Source organism: Typopeltis vanoorti, chromosome 15 (genome assembly GCF_054136105.1).
Source record: "Typopeltis vanoorti isolate ZY-2024b chromosome 15, IOZ_Tvanoo_1.0, whole genome shotgun sequence".
In the NCBI taxonomy this organism is placed as follows: Eukaryota; Metazoa; Arthropoda; class Arachnida; order Uropygi; family Thelyphonidae; genus Typopeltis; species Typopeltis vanoorti.
Genome location: NC_143563.1, coordinates 27,038,102 through 27,061,157, shown reverse-complemented (window position 1 = coordinate 27,061,157; position 23,056 = coordinate 27,038,102). Strand labels below are relative to the sequence as shown.

The following is a 23,056-nucleotide window of genomic DNA, read 5'->3' as shown; positions in this document are numbered from 1 at the left end:
GCTTTAACACCCTTGCTAACCACACTCTTGTCCAGCTTCCATGGATGGCCCCTAGTCCTCCCACCACCAGTCCTATTCTCCAATATATCTTCTGAATTAATCTTATAGAAACCCTTCAGTAATTTCAATGTCTCAATCATATCACCCCTTTTCCCCTATCAACCAATTTCTGCAACCTACAATTCTTCAACCTGTTCTCATAAGGTTCATTTCATAGAACTGCTATCATCTTGGATCATTCGACTCTGGATTCTGCCCATCAAGAAGAAACCTTGGCACCCATATCTGGGCATAGTAGTCTAGATGGGGTCTTATCAAGGCTTGATACAGAGGAACAATAACCTGTTTGTATCTGCTTGTTAAAGTATTTTTCAGCAAACAACTGATTTGATGAGCTGATTTAGCCACTTTTGCAATGTTCCCCCAAAACTTCAACTCCCTCTCCACCAAAACTCCCACATCCCTGCCCTTGTCAATCTCCTGGAGTACGGTTCCACCAATGTGATATATTGCTGCTAATCTTTTCACCCCGAAATACATAACCTTACACTTTACCACATTCAATTGACACCCATTCTCCTTGGCCAAGTCCTCCAAACTATTCAAATCATCTTGCAAAATTTTGACATCCTGTGCACTTACTATTGTTCTACCCGACTTTGCATCATCAGCAAAGAAGTAAACACTTCCTCTTAGATCCTTTCCAATATCGTTAATGAACAAATTGGAAACTAGTGGTCCAAGAACAGAACCTTGTGGTACACCACTAGTTGCAGGCTGTCTTTTGGACTCTACTGATGAATAAACCACTATCTGATATCTCTCCATCAATCACCCTCCTATCCATCTCACCAACCTTATATCCACCCCTATATGCTGCAGTTTACTGATTAGAATTCCATGTTGTATCCTCAAAGGCAGTAGCAAGGTCCAGTAGAATCACTGTAAACCCATTACCCTTAGCCAGTTCAGCCGTCACTCTGTTATAAAACGTGAGCAAATTACTGAGGTATGATCTACCCTTCACAAAACCATGCTGTCTCCCATACAGTATCCCATTTTCATCTACCCAATCCTGTATTTTTTCTCTTGACGATTTTCTCCAAGACCTTGAAAACGATTCCTGACGTGGTGATCGGTCGGTAATTTACAACAGCAGTCTTGGAACCTCCTTTATGCAGTGGAACTATTTTACTCTCTTTCCACCCTCTCAGGACTAACCCAGACCCGAGACTCAAAATAAACAAAATGGTCAAGGGCACTGACAATTTTTTAGCTGCATCACATATGACACGAGCTGGTATACCATCCAATCCCACAGATGTATTGACATTAAGGTTTGCTAATAGACTATTCACCTCCACTTCATTCACCACAATTTTTGTATAAGCTATTGGTTCATTCGTTCCTGCAATGTCACAACCTGGATGATATACTCTTGCAAAGTGCTCGCTCAGTAATTCAAAACAACACAATAGCTGAAGTGGATCAACAATTGCCTTTAGTCCAAAGTCACTCGACTCCATTGGTTTTCCTTTATTGACTTCATATCTCTCGCCTTAGTATGTATCGCATAATGCAAAACACACCCCTTTCAGGCATGTATGTATAATGCAATGCATAATGGGAAGGGCACTACCCAGACCAGTTTTGACCTTTATTGAGGTCTCTTCTCAAGGGGATGCCAGACCTGGGAGAGAGAGATACCAAGGATATATATGACTTCTACATTACTTCAACCTTGGTATCTCTCCCGGGTCTGGCTCCCACTGAAGAGACCTCAATAAAGGGCAAAACCAGTCTGGGTGGTGGCCCTTCCCATTATGCATTGCATTACACACACTCCTGAAAAGGGGGTTGCTTTGCATTATGAGATACATACTAAGGCAAATGATATGAAGTCATAAAAATTTAAATCATGAAAAAGATATCGTGGTCCACCCACAGTAGAGATGTACTATAGGTTTATAAATAACGTTTCATGGGTGAGACACACATAAAAAAGTAAATAAAAAAATAAAACCTGAAATGACCACATATCAGCCTTTGCAATGAATTTATTTAGTAGTGGTAACAAATTTGCTGTCGTTTATTTTTCAATCAGTGCAAACGAACGATACAATTTATTTTCTTCTATTTTACCGACATTATTGCAGAAATTATTTTCACGCAATTTTCAAATGCTTGCATTGAACATCATTATGTTAAATATATTTTTAAAATACCATTTATTAAAATACACATGAACTTTTGTTTTCTTTCCTTGCAAAAGTGAAAATAGGGAAAGAACAAGAGATCATCCCATGGAAGCTGTATAAGGAGGGTGTGAGCAAGTTTATCCCGCAGTATTGCAACAAGTGTATAACACTTCATTGGGAACAGATCCTGCTCGAGGGTATGTGGCGTCTTATCTGGTAGGCCAGTTTTATCAATGCATTGTAAGACAAGACAGGCAGCATAAAATTCTTTATTGCTAAAAGCAGGTCATATTTATTGCCAAAAAAGTGGCAACTTTTTGTACTATTAGTACGCTGTACTGTTACTTCGACTAATACTATTACCTTTTTACGATGTTTGCGCCCCAAAGCCATTTCACCCCTAGGTCGGTGCCACCTGTTCCTAAGCCTAGACTCGGCCCTGGCACAGATGTTCGATAGAGTTGAGATCAAGGTTTTGTGGAGCAATGATGTGTAGTGACGTTCATGTCGACAGACCACCCAGTTACAGCATCACCCTTATGACATGGTGCATTGTTTTGCTTAAGATTTATTTTCATAACAGGATGCGAAAGGCTTGTCAGTGAGATGTAACAAATGGTAATTTGTAAAATTATACACTTCCTTGATATGTCTCTCTATTACACATAAACACCCTCAAACGTTTATTGCTATTTAATAAAATCCAGAGAAAAACTTTAAGTTATCTACGAATGATACTGGGAAACATGATGAACAACAAAGGAAGATAATGAGAAACTTATCACATTTGAAAGGAAAGTAATGGAAATTTTTTTTTATCATCTTACAATCAAAATACTGGACTTAATGATCGAAGATATAATGAGAAACTACGGAATCTATTTCAAAGATCCAACATCAACATAAGATAAATAAGTGGTTTGGTAACGTTTGAAGAATATGGTAAAAAATTTTTGCGCCAACTTACAATAAAAATACAGCATTGGATGATCGAATACATAATAAAGAACTTCGGAATCTATTCATTTATAACAAGTAAGAGAAGATTCATGTACCCAAGGAAGACAAAACCAAAAAAATGCTTGAAAAAGTGGCAAGTAAACCTTGACAATGAGATGTGTAAAAAATCAGTCAGGGGATCATTTTAATAGGACGCATGTCAAGAGCTGCATATTCCCAGTGTCTGAGAAAGGGAAGCTTCTACACATAAATCAAATAATTACAACACAGACCACGATGGTAAGAACATCGATTGATGGCCTAATCATTGAAGTCTGTGAAATAAGGAATAACACCAGTGGGCCCGTGGCTTAAAATCGTGGGGGGGGGGGGTGCAACTTTCGAAATATACATACACACTGTAAGTACAGTGTATAAGTGTTTGAATAAAATATCAAAATTATGGGTAAAAATTTTAAAAAAAATTAAACATGAAATATATTATTTATATCGATAAAATTATACAGTTTGGCATAATTCAAAATTACTTTAAAAAAAATATACTGTATTCTTCTTTTTGTTTCATGAAAAAAATATTGTTTATTATCGATAAAATTATGAAGTTTAGTATAATTCAAAATTACCTAAAAATAAAATCCATTATCATAACCACAATAATGTTATAAAATAAAAACTATAACAAATGTTATGTCTTCAATTGTAATGTCGAAATATTTAAAGAGACGGAGTAAACACGATAAGTACTACGAACACTCCATAACTGGTGCAACCTGCATATAAACAACCAGGGCCTGCTCTACCGACGGTGCAAGATGTGCATTTGCACGGGGCGACAAGTTTTTTTGGGGCGGAAAAGTTGGTGTAAATTATACGAAAAATAAGGGAGAAGGGGCGGCAAAATTCCTAAGGGCGACCCTGTAAACAAGTGGAACTGCACGACGGACAGTGCCGCATTACGCTAATAGCGCGCATCTCAGTATGAGTTGCATATACTTGCGCGCATAGCAATATGGCACTGCTGCTAGCGTCTTTCACCCTCCTGAGTGCTACAAAATAATTTTTTTTTATATTTGATACAAAATCAGATAATTGTATAAGATTGTTGATGATAAAATTAAATATTAGAAGCAAATATAAATAAATTAAGTTAAGGGGATAATAAATCCCTCATTATTTCAGAGCCGAATAAGAAACTCGAAGATCGAAATCTATGAGTTTCATGCCGAAAAACTTCCCGCGAGTCCAAGCGTAAGTCAACACCTGGTAGTACAACACTAGAGCAAATCGGAGCAAATGTGGAGCAGGTTTCGTTCACTGTCCTTAATATTTTCTCATAATGTAAAACGCAGCTCCTAGGAGATGTATTACTGTTTCACATTATGATGGAAGGTCACTACCCAGACCAGTTTCGACCTTTATTGAAGTCTCATCAGTGAGTAGGTTAGACCTGGATAATACCAAGGTTTAAGTGAACCGAACGATACTTTACTAAAGTTCGCCCACCGATTAGAGGTCCCTCAACACTTCTGCGCATGTCAGAAAAAGGAGAATCCATTCCGATAATAGGGTAATCAGTCTGTCTTCTGGGATGAGTTTGTTTATTATTACAGGTCGGAAAATTTAGCTTTTCTTTTACGAACATTGCTGTTTTTAAAGTGTCACTATTTTGCTTGTATAACAGTTGGAAAAATGTACGTAGAGTGTTAACAAAATTAAAAAAGGTATAGCATAAAACAAAAATATAACTAAGTTTATTTTTAAGAAAGGTTTCTATAAAATAAAAATAATTATACAGAAAAACAGAAATTATTTCAAATGAACTTAGATATTCTAAACTTACAGTTGAGAGAACTGAGACACTTTAATGTCCTAAACTGATTAATTATTTATGACTTGTTGTGACTCTTTTAACAAACCCATGCAAAAAAAAAAAAAAAATGTTGGAAAAAATACCATTGTCAAATTCTTTTATGTTTCAGAGTCATCTGAATCGGTGTCCGAATCGCTATCACTTTCACTTAAACTGATCACCAAAGGTTCGCATAATTCTTCGATAATTCCGTCTTTGTCCCAATACATATTTTCCAATGAGGTGACATGAAACCAACATTTTCCCCAGTTTTGAACTTTCAATCGCCTGTTCTGATAGCTTAAAAAGTTTCGACATGTCAATATCCCAAGTTACATTGCGAATGAAACTTTTCACTTCTGCTCAAACGTACTCAATAGCATTAATATCGCAATGATACGGTGGTAGCCTCAAAGCTAGAAATCCATACTCTTTGAGCATCGTGTCGAATTTAAATAGTTTAGTTGTGGGCGAGTTTCTTTTGACCAAATTAAGCAATTCAATTTTTCGCATATCTGGGGAATGAGAAATGTTATTTGCAGAGAGCCAATCCATAAGAACTTGTTTCTCATTAGACCAATTTGGAACTTTGTTTAATCGAATAGAGTGAGATGAAGCGTTATCAATTATAACAACAGCATTTTTAGGAAGGTTTGGAATATCAGTTTTTCTTCTGCCCACTTTTCGAAGATCGTAGAATTCATTTGCTCATGGTAATCTCCAATAGTTGAATTGGCTTTGTATACTAAGTTTGAATTCGGTAAAAAAAACCATTTCTCCACCCGCACACAAAATTATTATGCACAGCGAGGCATTTCCGGTTTGTAGCACTCCACATTCTTCTTTAGATTGCCAACATTTTCCATATGTTAAATTACTATCAATCCAAGTTTCATCTAGATACACAATCGGTCTTTTCTCTCAAATACTGCGTTCTAGATAAAACAATGTCACTTCGCTCCATGATAAGTTTCCTTTTATTCTGGGACTTTTTAAAACAAAATCCGATTTCATGAAGTATTTTCCTTAAAGTTTCTCTTTTCCAAAGAAAATGAATTTTTTCTTTAAGCACAGGATGAATTTCGGAACAGTTGGCACTCTTTTCTCGACCACATAAAATTCGTGAATGGTTCTTCTTATAACGTCTACATCGAAATCATTCAAAGCTACGGTTTCGATGGTTTTCTTTCTCTGGCGCTTTTTTTTTTTTTTAGGAGATTTAAATTTTGGCTTACCTTCACCTTTGGATTCCCTACGAATTCTTTTAACAGTCGACCCCGAATACGCCCGCAATTGCACTTGCACGTTTTATGACTTGAGAAAGTGGAACAAGAAGACGGCCTTCTGACGATTCTTTTTCGCAGAATGTCAGCACATTATTCAATATTCTTTTGCAAGAGCTACTGAAACGTTTAACAACAGAACTTGTTGACTGTACTGGATCCATCATACACATTAATAATAAAAAAATAATGCAAAAAAGCAACAACAAAAATCAAGCTAGTACATCGACAGACAAGAAAGCACGTGATTTCGCATGTTGGCGACCAATTTGTACATCCTTCATTTCTTTCTCCCCTTCAGCATGAATCGACTATTCTTGGTAAAATGCTAAGGAGGGATCTACAAATGGTGGGCGAACAACATACGAATTGCCAGAAAGGTGTACCCATATATTATTACTACCATAAAGAGACAACAGGCTATTTTTTTCGGCGATGTAAATTAAGTTAAGGGGATAATAAAGCCCTCATTATTTCAAAGCTGAATAAGAAACTCAAAGATCCAAATTTAAGAGTTTCATGGCGAAGAACTTATCCCCTTAACTGAATTTAGCCTCTTGGCACTTTATTGTAGCAAATATAAATAAATGTTTGTTTATCGAGAAAAATTGGGGCTGCTGCAGTTCCGTAGTGCCTATGTACGAGCCGCCCCTGAATGACTATGTTTTTTTCCCCATTCAGATGGTCAAATGCAGAGCAGAGTTAACTCTGCAGGATTGGAGCAGTTGGCAAGGGCATCGACATCCGAAGGGCACCAGTGATGATGTTTTCACGGTTATATAAATTGTCACAGTGAAAAAAGGTGATTAGTTATGGATTTGCATAAGGTGTTCAGTAGCCTATCTAAGCTACTGGCCAAATGTTCTATGTGGTAGATACCTGGGAAATTCCTAATATCTGAGTGCGTTAAGCTCTAGCATGAAATATGTCAAAAGTGGTGCAGTGGTCTGGAGCTGACCTTTGTTGTATAGCTCCTTGAAGGATGAACGATAACAGATATCCAATGCTTCTAAACAAAATGCCGAAACAAATTGAAAATATTATTTTCTATTGCTTTTGAAGAAATAATACAAAATGAATAATTCAGCCCTGATTATATTCTCAAATTGGGTTATTAGCTGAAAGAAAAAACTCCCTTTTTTTAATTTTTTAATAAAGTTGAGATACCTGCTAATGATTACCCTAAGGTTAATTCTTGAATCTGTGAGCCACAACATTACGATTAACACAGTAAAAGGGGCTCCTTTATAACTGGAACTGAATGATCTGGTTTGAGATTTTGTGAAGAAATCTAGCAAAATGATTGAGGTATACATTACAAAAATAGAACCTGCTCGCAAAGTTTATTTGCATATCATATTATCATTAAACAAAAAAATGATGTTTCTCCATTAACAAAATTGAGAAACAGTAAATTTTCTTTTTTTACTCGTCAATCACTTTTTATGATATATTCTTAATCACCCCATCATCGGAAATATAAAATGCTCTAAATAGCATTTTTGCGTATTCGTTTGCTAACTGTAGTGGTTTAAATTAATCAGGTCACTTTGTACCCATTCTTTAAGTGAGGATTTCGCAAACTGTGTTCCACGGAAAGTGAATAGGTGTTCCGCGAGAAGTTTCAGAATTTGTCATTTTAGTTTTCTATGCATTTTTCATGAATAAATATTTTATTTATATATTTTATAGTAGAAATATTCTGAGAATAATGTTCGTGAATATATATATATATCAAAGTTCAGACCCAGAACGCCTAATAACATCCGTGTATGGTTAATATTCACACATCGAAACCTTTCAACATTTAGGAAAGGGAATACCGCTGTTTATGACCGGTCATAAAAATTGCCTGCAAGTGGATTATAACGAGTGGCATATCCGCTGTTCTCAAAACTGAAGGAAATGACATCTGTGTAGCAAATGTCAGTGACCAAGCGGCATATTTTTAAATATGGAAATATTCGTGAATTATCGTTAATTTTCACACATTGAAATCTTTCAACTATCGGGAAAGAGAATACCGCTGTTTATGACCGATCATAAAAATTGCCTGCAAGCCGATGACAACAATGGGCGGCGTATGCTGTTCTCAAAACTGAAAGAAATAACATCTGTGTTGCAAATGTTAGTGACCAATCAGCAAGGAAATATAAAGAAAATTTTTCCACTGAAATTGAAGATCAGGGTAGTCTGTATCTGGTTTTCAAATCTAGTAATGCTGAATAGTTTCTTCGCAAGTTCATATTGCAGTCTGTAAGTGCTTGTTCTGAAACCGGAGTGCCGTGATTTTTTTAAAGTAATAAGATTACAGATTTAAATTCTAATATGAATAAGAGACAAGGCACTTTGTTTAATTTTGGTATTAAGAAATATCTTATTGAAGGTGTTTGTGACGGAACAGATAGTGAATCATCCACTGAAGCCTACAAAGATCTCCAGGATGTACAAGAGGGGAAAACTACCAGCACACACGAGAAAGTCTGCATTCACTCGTAAGTACTTATAATATAAATTTTTGGTGATCAGAATAGGATATATCATTGAAAATCAGCACAAATTAATTTAATGATAGTTAATTATTAATTAATAAAAATCAGCTAAATTACCAATTATTAATTAATACATTACAAAATAACCAAGGTGTTCCGTAAAAATTTCAGGATTTGTGAAGTATTCTGTCATAGAAAAAGTTTGAGAAACCCTGCTTTAAGTGCTTCATACTTCAAGTAAGAAAGAAGACATTCTTGGTTCCAAAAATAGAAAAATTCACCAAATCCACAAAACACATTAGTTTAGTATGATATGAATACACCATCAAAACGGTACACAGCAATAAATTTCGGGCTTCCAAAGTGCCCACATTGCCAGTCTATTCAAATTATTCTGAAGCACCAGTACATGATTATGATTTTGAATAATTTGGCCCAACTTTGCATTCTCTACCCTCACATAGCCAGTCTATTCAAATCGTACTTAAGCACTCGTTTCAAAGGTGGTGGAGAAAGTTAAGAATTATGGCACATTAGTGGCAGAGTTGAAGTTCGAAGACACTGCAAAATTTGAATTTCCTCTTGAAAAATGAACATAGTCATTTCAGAACTTGGTACAAAGTGTTTCAACTAAGGGTAGGCGATTTTTTTGCAGCATGCATTCCAGTGCTCGGCCATCCAGGTCTGTGAATATATTGCTCATTGAACTTTCAGTACGTATCACACTGAAAGTTCAATGAGCTCCTCAATATGGTCCATTTTACTGTTAACATCTGTCAATTAAGATTGCGAGTTTCCTTTTATATCTGTGGGAATCATGGTCGTGATGTATATAGCCATATCCTCTCTATAAAGAGTTGTCTGGATATTTCTAATCAGATAATATATTTTAGTAAGGATTCCAAATAGATTTAAGTAAAATAAATCCGGTGAGAAATTCAAGAATTAAAACATCAGAAACTGACAGACAGACCAAAAAATGCTTTACATTTTGTACCTTAAAAAAAGTGAAACTGTGCTATCAAATTAACTGATAATATGACAAGCTATCAAAAAAACTCATATGACAAACCGATTAACTTGCTTTTTTTTCATTACTTCCTACCTCCATAGAAGCCACTACTAACCAGCAGAAACTAAAAATGATCGCATATATTATGAACCCTCCATCCCAAACTCCTCTTTGTCCAGCAATGAAAATCTCACATATAAACTTGCTAGTTAACTAAAAATCACTCTTCCCTCTTACAGGCAACATTTTTTTTTACCTTCTTATGAAAAACCAATATCTTTCAACACAAATTTAGAAAATTCCATCTACAAAATATTAAGATATTGAATACTCCCCCCCCCCCCACACACACACAAAAACAGATGCTCTATGGTACTTTGTGTCATTTGCTATCAGTGGCAGCCCGTGAAGTTTTAAATGGCCTATACAAAATACAAAAGTGAAAAAAAAAATCACTTTTTTTCCTTATTAGTAACCAATTTATTAATAAATAAAGGGTCAAAGCTGAATAACTGAGAGGAAACCTCCACATAGTCTTTAAAGGAATGCAGAGAACCGACCAGGGCTTCTGACCTAATGTCCAATCCTCACCTTCTCGTGGTGCACCCTGTTGGGTATCTACTTGGATACTGAACGAACGAGGATGGGCTGGCAATTTGGGATTTAGCCGACCAAATTGTATTCTTATTGGCTTAAACTAATATAAAAAATGATGGTGCAACATGACAAAATTTTATGCCGGCGGGCATCACCCGGTTCAACAAGGCCCCCGTTGTTTTCACCAGGGAACCAGGGCGAACAGTGAAAAGTCAGCTACTGGAACAAATCTGAAAATACACCCCCAACTCAACATCACCAGAGTTAAAGCTCGGTACTATTAACATAAGAAGCCTCAATGGCAAAGAAATTGAGCTAGCTGAGGAATTAGATAAGTACCAGATGGACATTATAAGGGTGACTGAAACACCCCTTATTATGTACTGAAAAAGACTAAAACTGGTGAGATCTATCTGAGCAATAAATACAAAATGATATATTCAGGCAATGACAATCAAGGAAAACAAGGAGTAGTCATAGTATTCAACACTAAATATGAGAGTAATCTTCTTGAATGGCAGGCAGTGTCAAGTAGAGTGATGTGTGCAATTATGAGAATGGGGAACAGGACAATGAGACTTATGTGTGCCTATGGTCCCACAGAAGGTTCTACTAAGGTAGAAGTGGAAGAATTTTTTGATGCTTTAGAAAAAGCAACTGACACAATGAAAAAGGAAAAGTTGGTCCTTGTTAGGGATCAAAATATCAGAGTAGGAAATGATTGTCAGACATAACCAAAATATTTTGGGAAAATTTGGAGAAAAGAGTAAAGCTAATAATAACAGCAAATACCTGTTGGGTTTCTGCTCAGCAACTGGTTATTACAAACACCATATTCCAACATAAAAATGTGCACAAATTCACATGGAGAGAAGAGGCAAGGAATAAGAAGTCTCATTAACTATGTTATTGTTGCCAGTGATGTTTTCTCCCTGGTGCAGGACACCAGTGTACAGAGGATTTGAAATTGAAAGTGATCACTATTTAGTCTTGAGCAGGATAAAATAGAATTTCATATTGAAAAGAATAACATGTAAGAAAAATTTAAAGAGAATAAAAGTTGAGCAGCTCTCAGGTCAACTGTAGGCTAAAATATACAAAGATTATTGAAGAAAAAATGAGTTTGAGCACAGCAAGCAAACCTTATAGATTCAGTGGCAAGCCTTGAAGAAAACACTGATTGATTCAGCCAGAGAGGCATGTAGTGAGGTTGTCTGCAAGGATAGAAAATAAGAACTCCATGGTGGACACAGGAAGTTAAGAGGCAGTGAAGGAAAAGAAAGCATATCAAAAGTTCCTGGCAAATAAGTCAGCTTGTGCTCAGAGAATAGAGACAAATGTAAGAAAGCTAAACACTGTGTAAACTAGCTAAACAAAAGTCATGGAAGGACTTTGGCAAGAACATAGAAAATAAATACCAAGGTGGTAAGATATTCTGGAGGTTGGTGAACAAGCTTAAAAATGGAAGAAAAGTACTGTAAAAGGAGTTAGAGATGATAAAGGTGACATGAAAATGACAGAAAAACATATCCTTGAAGTATGGAGTAATTACTTAAAAAAATTGCTAAATGAAACAAGCAGTGATAGTACAGTGGTAAAAAACACTCAACAGGCATACAGTCAGGAATACATATCCATACATGAAGTAGAAAAAGCCATCAAAGGCTTGAAATGTGGAAAGGCAGCAGGAGTAGATGATATTCGACTAGAAATGCTGAAGTATGGTGGTATAAAAGCCTTACAGTGGCTGCACTGCATAGTTCAGAAGACCTGGACAGAGGGATGAATTCCCGATGATTGGAGTAAAGATCTCTCATAGTACCCATATATAAAAAGGGAAATAAAACTGAATGTGAGAATTACAGAGATATTTCTTTACCGAGTGTTCCAGGCAAGATTTATGCAAGTATACTTGAGAAACTGTTGAGAAGAATTGTGGAAGAAAAGCTTGGTGAAGAACAAGCTGGAATCAGGCTAAATAGAGGCTGTCAGGATCAGATCTTCACTTTACGACAAATAGTTGAGAAAGCATGGGAATATAACAAAGATCTATATTTAAGTTTTTTTGATCTGGAAAAGGCATATGACAAGGTGCCAAGAGAGAAGTTATTCAATATGCTACAGTTATATGGTGTCAATGGGGAATTATATCAAGCAATACTTAGTCTTTATTTGAGTTGTAAGTCAGCAGTTAGAATTGAAGTACAAGATGATTTAATGTTAATTCTGGTGAGATAAGGATGTACATTATCCCATCTGTTATTCATTATCTCTATGGATCACATTATGAAAGAAAGTGGTATTAAACATATCAAAATTGGAGATGTTAATGTCAGATCTATTCTTTATGCGGATGATGTTATACTTCTGAATAAATCCACTCTACTGTCTACAAGATTCGCTGACTAAATTAAATAACTGTTGTAATAGATATGGTATGAAGGTAAGCAATAAAATGACAAAGACAATGAAAATAGGCAGAATCGTTGAAAATATACTGCATTGTGAACGGAGAACCTATGGAACAAGTAAAACATTTCAGCTACTTAGGCACAATTTTTTAGTTAAGATATTAAATTAAATATGGAAATAGACAATAGAATCAACAAAGCTGGTATAGTAGGAAATCAATTGAATAAATTCATATGGTATAAGAACCAAATTAGTTGTATACAAGACAGTGTTCAAACCAATTTTAACTTATAGATCTGTGAGCTGGGTCAGAAGTAAAACACTTGACCAAAGAGTAGAGACCGCATATATGAGAGTCCTAAGAAAAATTAGAGGCGTGAACAGATGGCATCAATGGCAATATCATATTAAAAACGAAGATATTAGGAAAGAACTTGCTATTGTCAGCATCCAGGAATGTGTTAGCAGAGCTAATATCGGGTGGTATGGTCATTTAAATAGAATGGGCGATGAAAGATAAGCAAAACAAGTGTTCTCTGCCAGGTTGGCAGGAAAACGACCCAGAGGAAGAGCAAGGTATACGTGGATTGATACCATACAAAGTGCCTTAGATGATAGAAATATAAGATCTGATAATGTTGGAGTTTTGACAGGTAACAGAGTGATTTAGAGAAAAATTGTAAATAGGAAGTTAGTAATGATGTAAATTTTTCATGTAGTACTATCATATCCTGTACACCTCTTGAGGTTACATGGCAGGAATTTGATGATGATAAATCTGTAATTGATTTATTAATAAATTGGTTAGTGATAAGGAAAAAAAAGAATTTTTTTTTTAGTTATTTTGCATATGCAGCACCTCCACTTAAAACTTGACGGGCTGCCGCTGTTTGCAATCCATTTCACTGAACCTATATTAAGAATGTGAGTTGTCCTTGTACTGTCTAGTATAGTTTAAGTTATGAAATTATATTCAGTGATCTGCAGTAAGTGTTGTACAGTGTTAATAATTAATGAAAAATTAATAAACATATCTATTTAATTTATATACATTACAAAAATAATTTTATTGAGAAATTAAATAGTTGTGATCCATATAATCATTTCAATAACTAAGAAGAAATTTCTGATTTCATAATTTAAGGACATGAATCACAGAAATTTATTTCCACATAACACACTTCACTTAATAATCTGCAATTAACACACCATATTCCTGATTAATTCTTCATAATTTTGAAAATTTCAATTATGGTGATTCATCACATTATAACACAGAAAGTAAACCATATTTAAGTTGCAGTTTTTACAACAGGAGTTTCTAAAACAAAGAAAAGACAATGTAAGCAAAATTGATATTAAAATATTTTCTCTAACTTTAGTACTAAAGGTGTACTTATCAGTGCATTGGGCACTGAAATCTACTAAAAATGTGAAATGCAAAGTTCTAAATGTTTTCGCTTTAAGCAGTGGTGCACCCAAGGGGGGGGGGATGCGCCCCAAAGAAAAAGTAAAAAAACACTAGAAAAAGTTTCCAGAAATCTTTTCATAATTAATAAAATCCATTTTTTTTTATTTATGTTGTGTCATGTCTTCTATTTCTGTACTACTTATGAATTAGTTATCATTGCAGATGCTCATTCATAGGTTGTATGCGATGCACAGTGTGTATTTGCAAATCATCTACTCAAATTTCTTCTTAGTGACTGAAAATAATGTAATATTTCGAATTATATCATTTGAACAATGTTTTGACCTCTAACAAAACAGATATACATTAACCAAAAGTACATCAGTTGCAGGAAAATGTACACAACTGGGCTATATGCAAATTGTAAACAAGGTCATCATACAAACTAATTGCAATCTTGTCCTAAACAATAAATTCACGTGTAGGCAATTGTGCACATCTTATCTAATGTACACTTGAAAACCAACAGCATAGTGTCATAAAACAGTAAATACATGGTTTGGAAAGAATACCAGAAAGATAATTTGACCTGCAGTGCCTCAGCTGAACCCTATGGAACATTTATGGAGTTTAATAGAATACCAAATTAAGACACAGCAGACAGTATTACTGATTGATAAAAATATAACAAAAAAACTAATATAATGTAAAGGAGAGTTAAAACAATTTCATCAACTTTCTACTTGAAATCAACATTTCGAGTGGCATGTAGGATATTGTAAGCCCACAGTTCATAGAACCAGGTCTGGCAATTCGCCAAGAATAGTCAATTCATGCTGAAAGGGAGAAAGAATAAATGTACGATTTGATCAAAAATATGCAAAATCACATGCTTTATACGTACAATTTTCCAACTGTTATACAAGCAAAATAGTTACCACTTTTAAAACTACAATGTCCATTAAAAAAAAGTTAATTTTCTGATGTGTAATAATATACAACTCATCCCACAAGATGAACTGATTACCTTAACATTGGAATGGATTCTTTTTCTGAAATGTGCAGAAGTGTCAAAGAGTCTCACTTCTGTGGGCATACATAGGGACAAAGGCAAGAAAATGATTTTCTTGAATAAAGACATTTCATTTAAATCTGCACGTCACATGACTTTTGGTAGTATAGCATACAATGAACTTTGGTCAAAGAAGGTAATAAGTATTTCTGGTAAATATATGAACTTCTAAAAAAGATGCAATCAATTCAATCTAGAACAGCTATTAAAATTACACAATTATTTAATGTGTAATACAAAGAAAGCATCTGTGAAAAAATTAGTGTTGCTCATGATACCAAAACCACGAATTTTTAAGACAGTAATTATTTTATTCAATATTTTCATGCCATTTAAATCAACAAGATAGAAATACTTAGCAAAAAATTATTTGCTTTCCTTTATAAATTTTAAGAGTACATAGTCAATAGCATTTAAAACAAGGGTTGACTTCTCAAAAACATAACATATTCTATCAATGACAATTTCATAAGTACCTTTATATCATCTTAAGCAGAATACATTTTTTTTTTACAGAGCCCGGTGAGATAATTTTCCTCAATAGAAATCTCTTTGGAATTCCTGTTCAAGTAATTTGGATGACTGCAGACAGAAATTTGTTTTTTTATTAAACTGTATAAGCAAAAAATGGCATCTACATAAAAATTCTAAATGCAATGAAGTTCATTTGACACTACTGTGAAAAGTTTAGAAAACAAGTTTTGTTTAAACAAAACTTGCTTGAAATTTTCCTGTATACTATTTTTGAGATAATACACATTCTTGTTAGGCATATTCATAAACTTTCATAAACTACTCTTTATCATGAACTAGTAAATGTACTTTTAAACTACTTGGCCATGCATAGGCCTTGTTACATTGTGGACAAGAGAAAGGCTTTTCCCCAGAATGAAGTACTGAGTGCATTTTTAGAGCAGCTGACTTTGAAAAGGACTTGCCACATGTTAAACAAGAGAAAGGTTTTTCACCACTATGTGTTAATAAATGTGTTTTAAGGTCATATCGACGTGTAAAGGTCTTTTTACATACAGAGCAAGAGAAAGGTTGCTCCCCATTATGAATTAATAAATGTGCTTTAAGATCATATGATCGTGTGTAGGAACTACCACATATTGAACAATGATAGGATTTCTCATTATTATGAACTGCACTATGTCTTTTTAGATACCTTTTATCTGAAAAAGTCTTGCCACACTCTGAGCAAGAAAAAGATTTTGCTTGACTATGAACTGATAAATGTGATTTAAGATGACTAGATTGTGAAAAGGGCTTACCACAAACTGGACAAATAAAGGGTTTCTCACCAGTATGAACTAATTTATGCCGTTTTAAACCTTTTGCATTGAAATTTTTGCCACATATTTCACAACAAACAGGTCGCTCACGGGTATGAGCTTCTTTATGTCTTTTTAGATTAGCCAATCCAGAAATTGTTCTATCACATAGTTTACATTGAAAAAGCTTTTCTTTATGAAATTTGCTTTCCTTTGGCTTATCTTCAGATAATGGTTTTTTAAAATTTTCTTTCATGGATTCTTTGAAAAAAGCAGAAGTCTGATTATTTCCAAGAGATGATGCAAAATGTTTCTCTTCGTCCTCTCTCACCTTTTTTACTTCATGAGAATGTTTTTTTCCTTCTTCTTTCTGCAAATTAAGTTCCTGGGAAGCGCTACCAATAGAAATTTCAGTGGTTTGTGAGTTAATACCTATATTTACTTTGCTTGATATTTTCTTCACCATGTTTACAACATATATTACAAAAGCAAATTACTTTATACTACCCTGCTATTACTATATATCTTAATTTGCTATTCTTCACAATGACAATGTTGCATTTTCTCCTCTTCTTACCTGAAAAATTAAAGAAAAGCTACAATTTTATACACACATACATTTCAAATAGTACTGAGAACAGAAATTAAGAAAAGTTGCAATTCTCAAATGATGATCCACTTTGGACTGAGTGGACTAAAAAAAAAGCAATGCAATGATAAACAGACCAATTTCCTTAGAATTTTACTATAATACAGTATATATTACAAATAGCTCCTCTAAATATATTTTTTCGGGAGTCTGTGTAGCTCAGTGGATGTGGCATCTGCACACCACCGCGCTTGGCTGCACAAAGGAAGACTTGGTTTCGTGTCTAGTCAGCGACTAGAGGAAATTTTTCTAAGCCTTTTTTTCGACCGGTTCCCGAGTTAGTCGATCTCTGGCACGGGCAATCAGGTTTTTCCTCCCGGAAACTCGGGTTTTTCGTCCTTAAATTCAAGAAAATCGACTGTAGAACCCACATTATTTCAGACATTAAATATATTGTGTTAGGGTTAGGGACCAAGAGATGGCGGCACATTTGAGCCGTCTCTCTTCACTGCGTACCGCTTAATTAGTGATAGCCTTGGGCCATCTGTCTCTGATTGGGTACCAGTGGAGATTGAACTGCCCACTCAATCTCCAAAAGTTAGATAGGGCTAAATGGCCTCGCCTACTCCCGTATATGGGAATAAAAAGGCGTTAGCTGATTTTTTTTTTTTATATTTTTTTTTATGTGATACAAACATAGCCGATTTATTTCTTGCACTTCAAAATATCCTTTCTAATTATTAAAGTGAGTGTATCTTTTTTCTGACATGCAGAACTGACCTTTGGTGATAGAAGTCCTGAGTCTTAAAAGAAATTGAAATCATTTACACCCTTGTCGGATTAAGCAAATTGTTGATTCTGTTTTGTGGATTGTGACATCATTTAAAGATGATCCCCAAATGATTACATTAGTATGACATAGGTTTTTCTTTAACCTACAATAGAGTACAGATTACCAGTTTATATTTTATTATTATTACTACAATGTGACAACTCCAATGACTCATTATGAGAGCTCTCTATCTCTAATTCACTACATCTTGCTATCTCCACCACCAATTAATTCTCCAACTACACACGAAACTACTACCATGAACACCATGTACCACTCATCTTCACTAAAGTATTTTTAATCTGGAAATTGTGCTTTCATGGCTGAAAAAGTCATAAAGATTCCTCTCATCATAAGAATCGAACTCAGATCTTTTCTGATTGAAGTGCACAAAATGGTCTTTTGTTCTTCCAATTGTGCTATCGAGGTATTATAAAAAAAATGTAAAACTTGTGAAACTACGCAAATTTTAATCCATAAAAACTAACTCATCCAACTGCTTTCGTGGGTAATTTCTTACTTTATGTAAATCCCAATACAAAAGATAGTAAAGCTGCAAATGAGTACTACTACTATATATGAACTACCTTCCCTAGTTGAAGGAAATGCCACATAGACCTCTAGCCGGAAGATGTCTCATCACCCAGTAATACACTACCACCACCTTTTATTTAAGGCTTGAAGTGGCTTACTGACAAGTTTCATCTTCAGTGCAAAGGCTCAGTTTCTATCTCTTCCTCACAATGCAGTATGGGCAACAACCTTCGAGAGCATACCAAATACACAGTAGGAACCAAAAACATCCCCCATTTAAGAGTTCTACAGTAAAATGGTTTTGTAGGTAACTTCTAGATAGTTCACAAGATTAAACCTGGTAATAATGAAGCTGGAGGATTACCAATCATATAGTGGAAAATCCTAATGTCATTTGCCTGGCAGTGCGACAGGGAGGAAATACTGAGGCTAGACAGGAAACTGGGTTTCCTCTGTACAAGTAGTAAGTTTGTTACCCATACTCAGCAGTGATGATGCTATGGATCTTGTGACCTTTTGTTTTGGGGTATAATAAAAGATAATTTGAATACTGTTTTAGAGACAAAAAAAAAAAAAAAACATTTTTAGCAATTTCAGACTTCCAGTAAGCAGTGGCCATCTATCACCTAAAGAAAGTTATAAATACCCATGTGTTAAATTGTGAATGAAGATATTTTATATGTTTTAATACTTCATTCACATTTAACATAATCCACCATGTCATAAGCAAGTCTTGTAAATATTATTTGTTGTTGGTCTCTTGCTTGCAATATTATTATTATTATTCCTGACACCTCCAAGGAGTCCGAAGAGTCATCGCGGGAGGACACCACAGCTGTCTCAACTGATACAACTGTCTCAACCACTACAACAAACCTCTACTACAAATCATCCCCATCAATGCCATCTACCACCCACCTCCACCACAGCATTTATATGAATATATTATTCATATAAATGCTGAGTTTTGTTTGTTATTAATTAATTATTTAATCTTAGAATATGTAATAATAATGAAAAGACTATATAAATATGTCATTCATTTATTTAGTTTATTCTGTAAAATTTATTATAAGAAACTGTGTGTATGTAAATTTAAATGCATATTATATGAATTCTGATATATCTTTTTTATTTCTGTAGGTAAGAGTGATTTTATGTATTTCTTCTGATTGGATTTGATTGGCTGCTGAAGGAGAAACGGAGTTTATTTTAGTTAGCTCGTGCTGAGAACGTGAGCTACTGTGTATAAACAGAGAAGCCAGTGGATATAAGCTGAACTGGTTAGGACCGGATTTTGGCAGGAAGAAGGAATAGATTTGATTGGAAAACGAAAGTAGAGAGAGGAGAAGCTTTAGAGACAGCATAGAGACCGGTTGTAACAGAAGGGGGAGTTGATATATGCCGTAAATCGACTACGAAAGGACCGGGAATTAATAGGCATTTCGAATTACTTCTATGGGAGTTCTGATATTACAATATTTTCCAAATGTTTAGTGGAAGAATAGTGCAGAACCGAAGTTAATACACAGAAAAAAATAAGGAATTAGGAGATAACTAAAAACAAGTGCATCAAGAGTTGTATATTTCTGTGTCTATAATTCAGTTATTATAGTGGAAGATTTCTTTAGAATTGTGTTGACAAAGTAAAAGTCAACAAGAATTTCAAATGTGCCTTTGCGAATTTGATGTGTAGAAGCAGTAACCCGGTAAGAGTTGTCCTTTCTGTAACCTGTGAAGCTATAACTGTTAACTCCGCCGGATATATTTGGACCTTAGCTGTGGTGTTATGTCGATTAATGGCCGGATGTTAGATGTACTAAAGTACATTCCCCTCGAAATAATAAGTTTCATGTTGTTCTATTGAGTGTTAGCTGACTAAGAAAAATTATAGTGTAGCCTGTCATAAGATTAATTATTGTAACATTTGGAAGGTCGAACTTTTAAGAACTGTTTTCAACTTGATTGACTGAACATAAAGAACTGATAAATGAATGTTTGATAATTTATAGATTGTGATTATTCTGAATACTTTAAACTGAGCTAATATATTTATGATATGATTCATCCAGTTGGATAGAGAGAAATATGTCAGAGAAATACTAGTGCTTTTATGAATTAACAATTGTTAACATTAATCAAGATCCTCAAACCTAATTGAGAAGATATTAATGTCTGAATATGAATTCTTATAATATTTTAATTAGATAAACTTTTTCAGATAGTTATACTTAACTGTATATACTGTACTTTTCCACATTAAATCTTTTCTTTGTTGAGTTAAACTTGGTGTTTGCCTGATTTTTTTTCATTGCACTGCTCATAAAATTAATCGGACCTTTGTGGAAGCCTTAAATACTAGTAATAACCTCGGCCAGAAGATAAAGTGATAATATAAGTATAGTTGATGATTGATTCCTCTATATTATTTAGACTAATCTGAATATAGGGTGGCGCAGTATAATATAACCACTTAAAAACCAGAAATTTAAGAGATAAGACTAACAAACCACATAAATGGAACAGTTAGCAAAGTAGGACGACTCAACACATGCTCACAGTGGGATTTGAACTCAGTCTATTAGTTAGATAACAGATATACTATGTGCTTAGCCAGAGAAAACATGATTCTCCAACTCAAGTCTATGAATGTTGTACTAGGTTTAAATCACGAATGAGCATACCACTCCATCAACAGAACATCATAATCTTGCAACCATCTTGACATATGTTTAAACATGCAAGGTTCCATGTTCAGAAGAAAGGCTCAACAACTTGTCAGTTCTACAAATTGAGAGCGATATTACAAGGGCACTGGACTACGAGGACATGATAAATACCTTCAGCAAGATGTAAAATATTATAGGATAATTTTGGGTGAGTCACAATATATATATATAATATGTATTATTATTATTCAGGCCTCCAAGGAGTCAAAAGACTCATCGAGGGGAGGTCCCCCCCCTGAGAAACACAAAGTCTATCATACCACTCTTTAAACTCACTGACCGTTCTCGCTCCCACCCCTCCATCAGGCAATGCATTCCACGGCTCAACCACCCTCCACACAAAGAAACCACTCCTTACCCTCTTGCTCACAGTTTCCTTTCGTAACTTCCAGGGATGGCCTCTTGTCATCACTCCTTCCCGCTGTTCAACCAAGCGAAAGACCTCCCCAGTGACAACCCTGTAACCACCTCTCAACAGTTTAAAAGTCTCAATCATATCACCTCTCCTTCTTCTATCCACCAAACTCTGCAGTCCACATTCTCTCAGCCGATCCTCATAACTATCCTTGTACAGTCCTGAAACCATCTTTGTCATCCATCTTTGTATCCTTTCCACAGTTAATTTATCCCCTTCAAATCCTGGGGACCAAATCTGAGAACAATAGTCCAAGTGTGGTCTGATCAGAGACTTATACAATGGAATGATAACCCTCTTATCTCTGCAGGTCAGTGTCCTTCTCATAATAGCAGCAATCCTCTGTGTTACCTTCACCACCTTTGCAATATGTCCCCTAAATATATATTTATATATATATTTATTATATATATTTATATTACGAATTTATGGTATAAATAGGTTATGCATGTAAATCAACATGTTCATTAAACATGAGGGGCAGCACTTTCTGCAGGACTATGGACAGGAAATATCTAAATATGCCACTGATAATATTACAATGAAAAGAGTAATGTAATAAAATTCTGGGAATCAATAACTTTTAGATATACAAATATTAATGGAGAAAAGTGATAGCTTCCAAACACTAACCAATCCTAGTCACAATCCAAAATATAAAGAAAAATAAAACTGAATGATCAAGGAAAGTGTCTGTCGAAGGTAACAACTACAAAGACAAAAAAAGAAATTATGTGGTGGACAAAAAAAAAAAAAAAGGCAAGACATATAACCACAGAGTTACATGTGTAGCTAGCCAATCTGCATTTAGAGAACACACAGAGAAAAAAATGTAGGAAACCGTGGAAATGCAGCAAATGTACTATAGTGATTTAAATAAATCGTACTCTTAACCCATAATAAGAAGGAATATACGTCAATTATCATAAGTGACCTAACTCAGAGAAGGTCGAATACTTAACTAATGAGTATTTGACCTTCTCTGATTTTTTTATTTTAATTAAATATAAAAACTTTAATAATTTTAGGAAATAATAAATTCCCAACTAAACACCAGGGAGAAAAATTTTGGATTTCGTTTTGTAAATATATATATATATATATATATGTTTATTGTTTCAAAAATTATTTATGGGATGTGATGAACTAATTTTTATAATAATATATAAAAGTAAAATTATAATCATGCCTATAGATATCAGGCATTGGGCTCCAAAAGTGAGATATGGTATTAGGCATAATTTATTACTGTAACAAACGTGTTTGATGCCTCTTAATTATTATTAAATGTTCCCATCTGTGTCTAGAAAATGGCATAAATTAAGCCTCCAAAGTACAACAGGAAGAATGATGGTATACTGCCCTTCAAATGGTAAACGCCTAAGTTCGATTCTTGT

At 34.7% G+C, this 23,056-nt stretch overlaps 1 protein-coding gene across 1 annotated transcript in view; it reads right to left on the bottom strand.

The window, feature by feature from the left end:
• Window positions 1-15,149: 15,149 nt before the first annotated feature.
• The window catches only part of LOC150098536 (uncharacterized), a 35,530-nt gene continuing 27,623 nt past the window's right edge, over window positions 15,150-23,056 (bottom strand). Inside the window, exon 2 of the mRNA XM_090405419.1 lies at window positions 15,150-17,137. Coding sequence (XP_090261545.1) covers window positions 16,079-17,026 — 948 coding nt within the window. The 5' untranslated portion in view covers window positions 17,027-17,137 and the 3' untranslated portion in view covers window positions 15,150-16,078. The remainder of the gene's footprint in view (window positions 17,138-23,056) is intronic.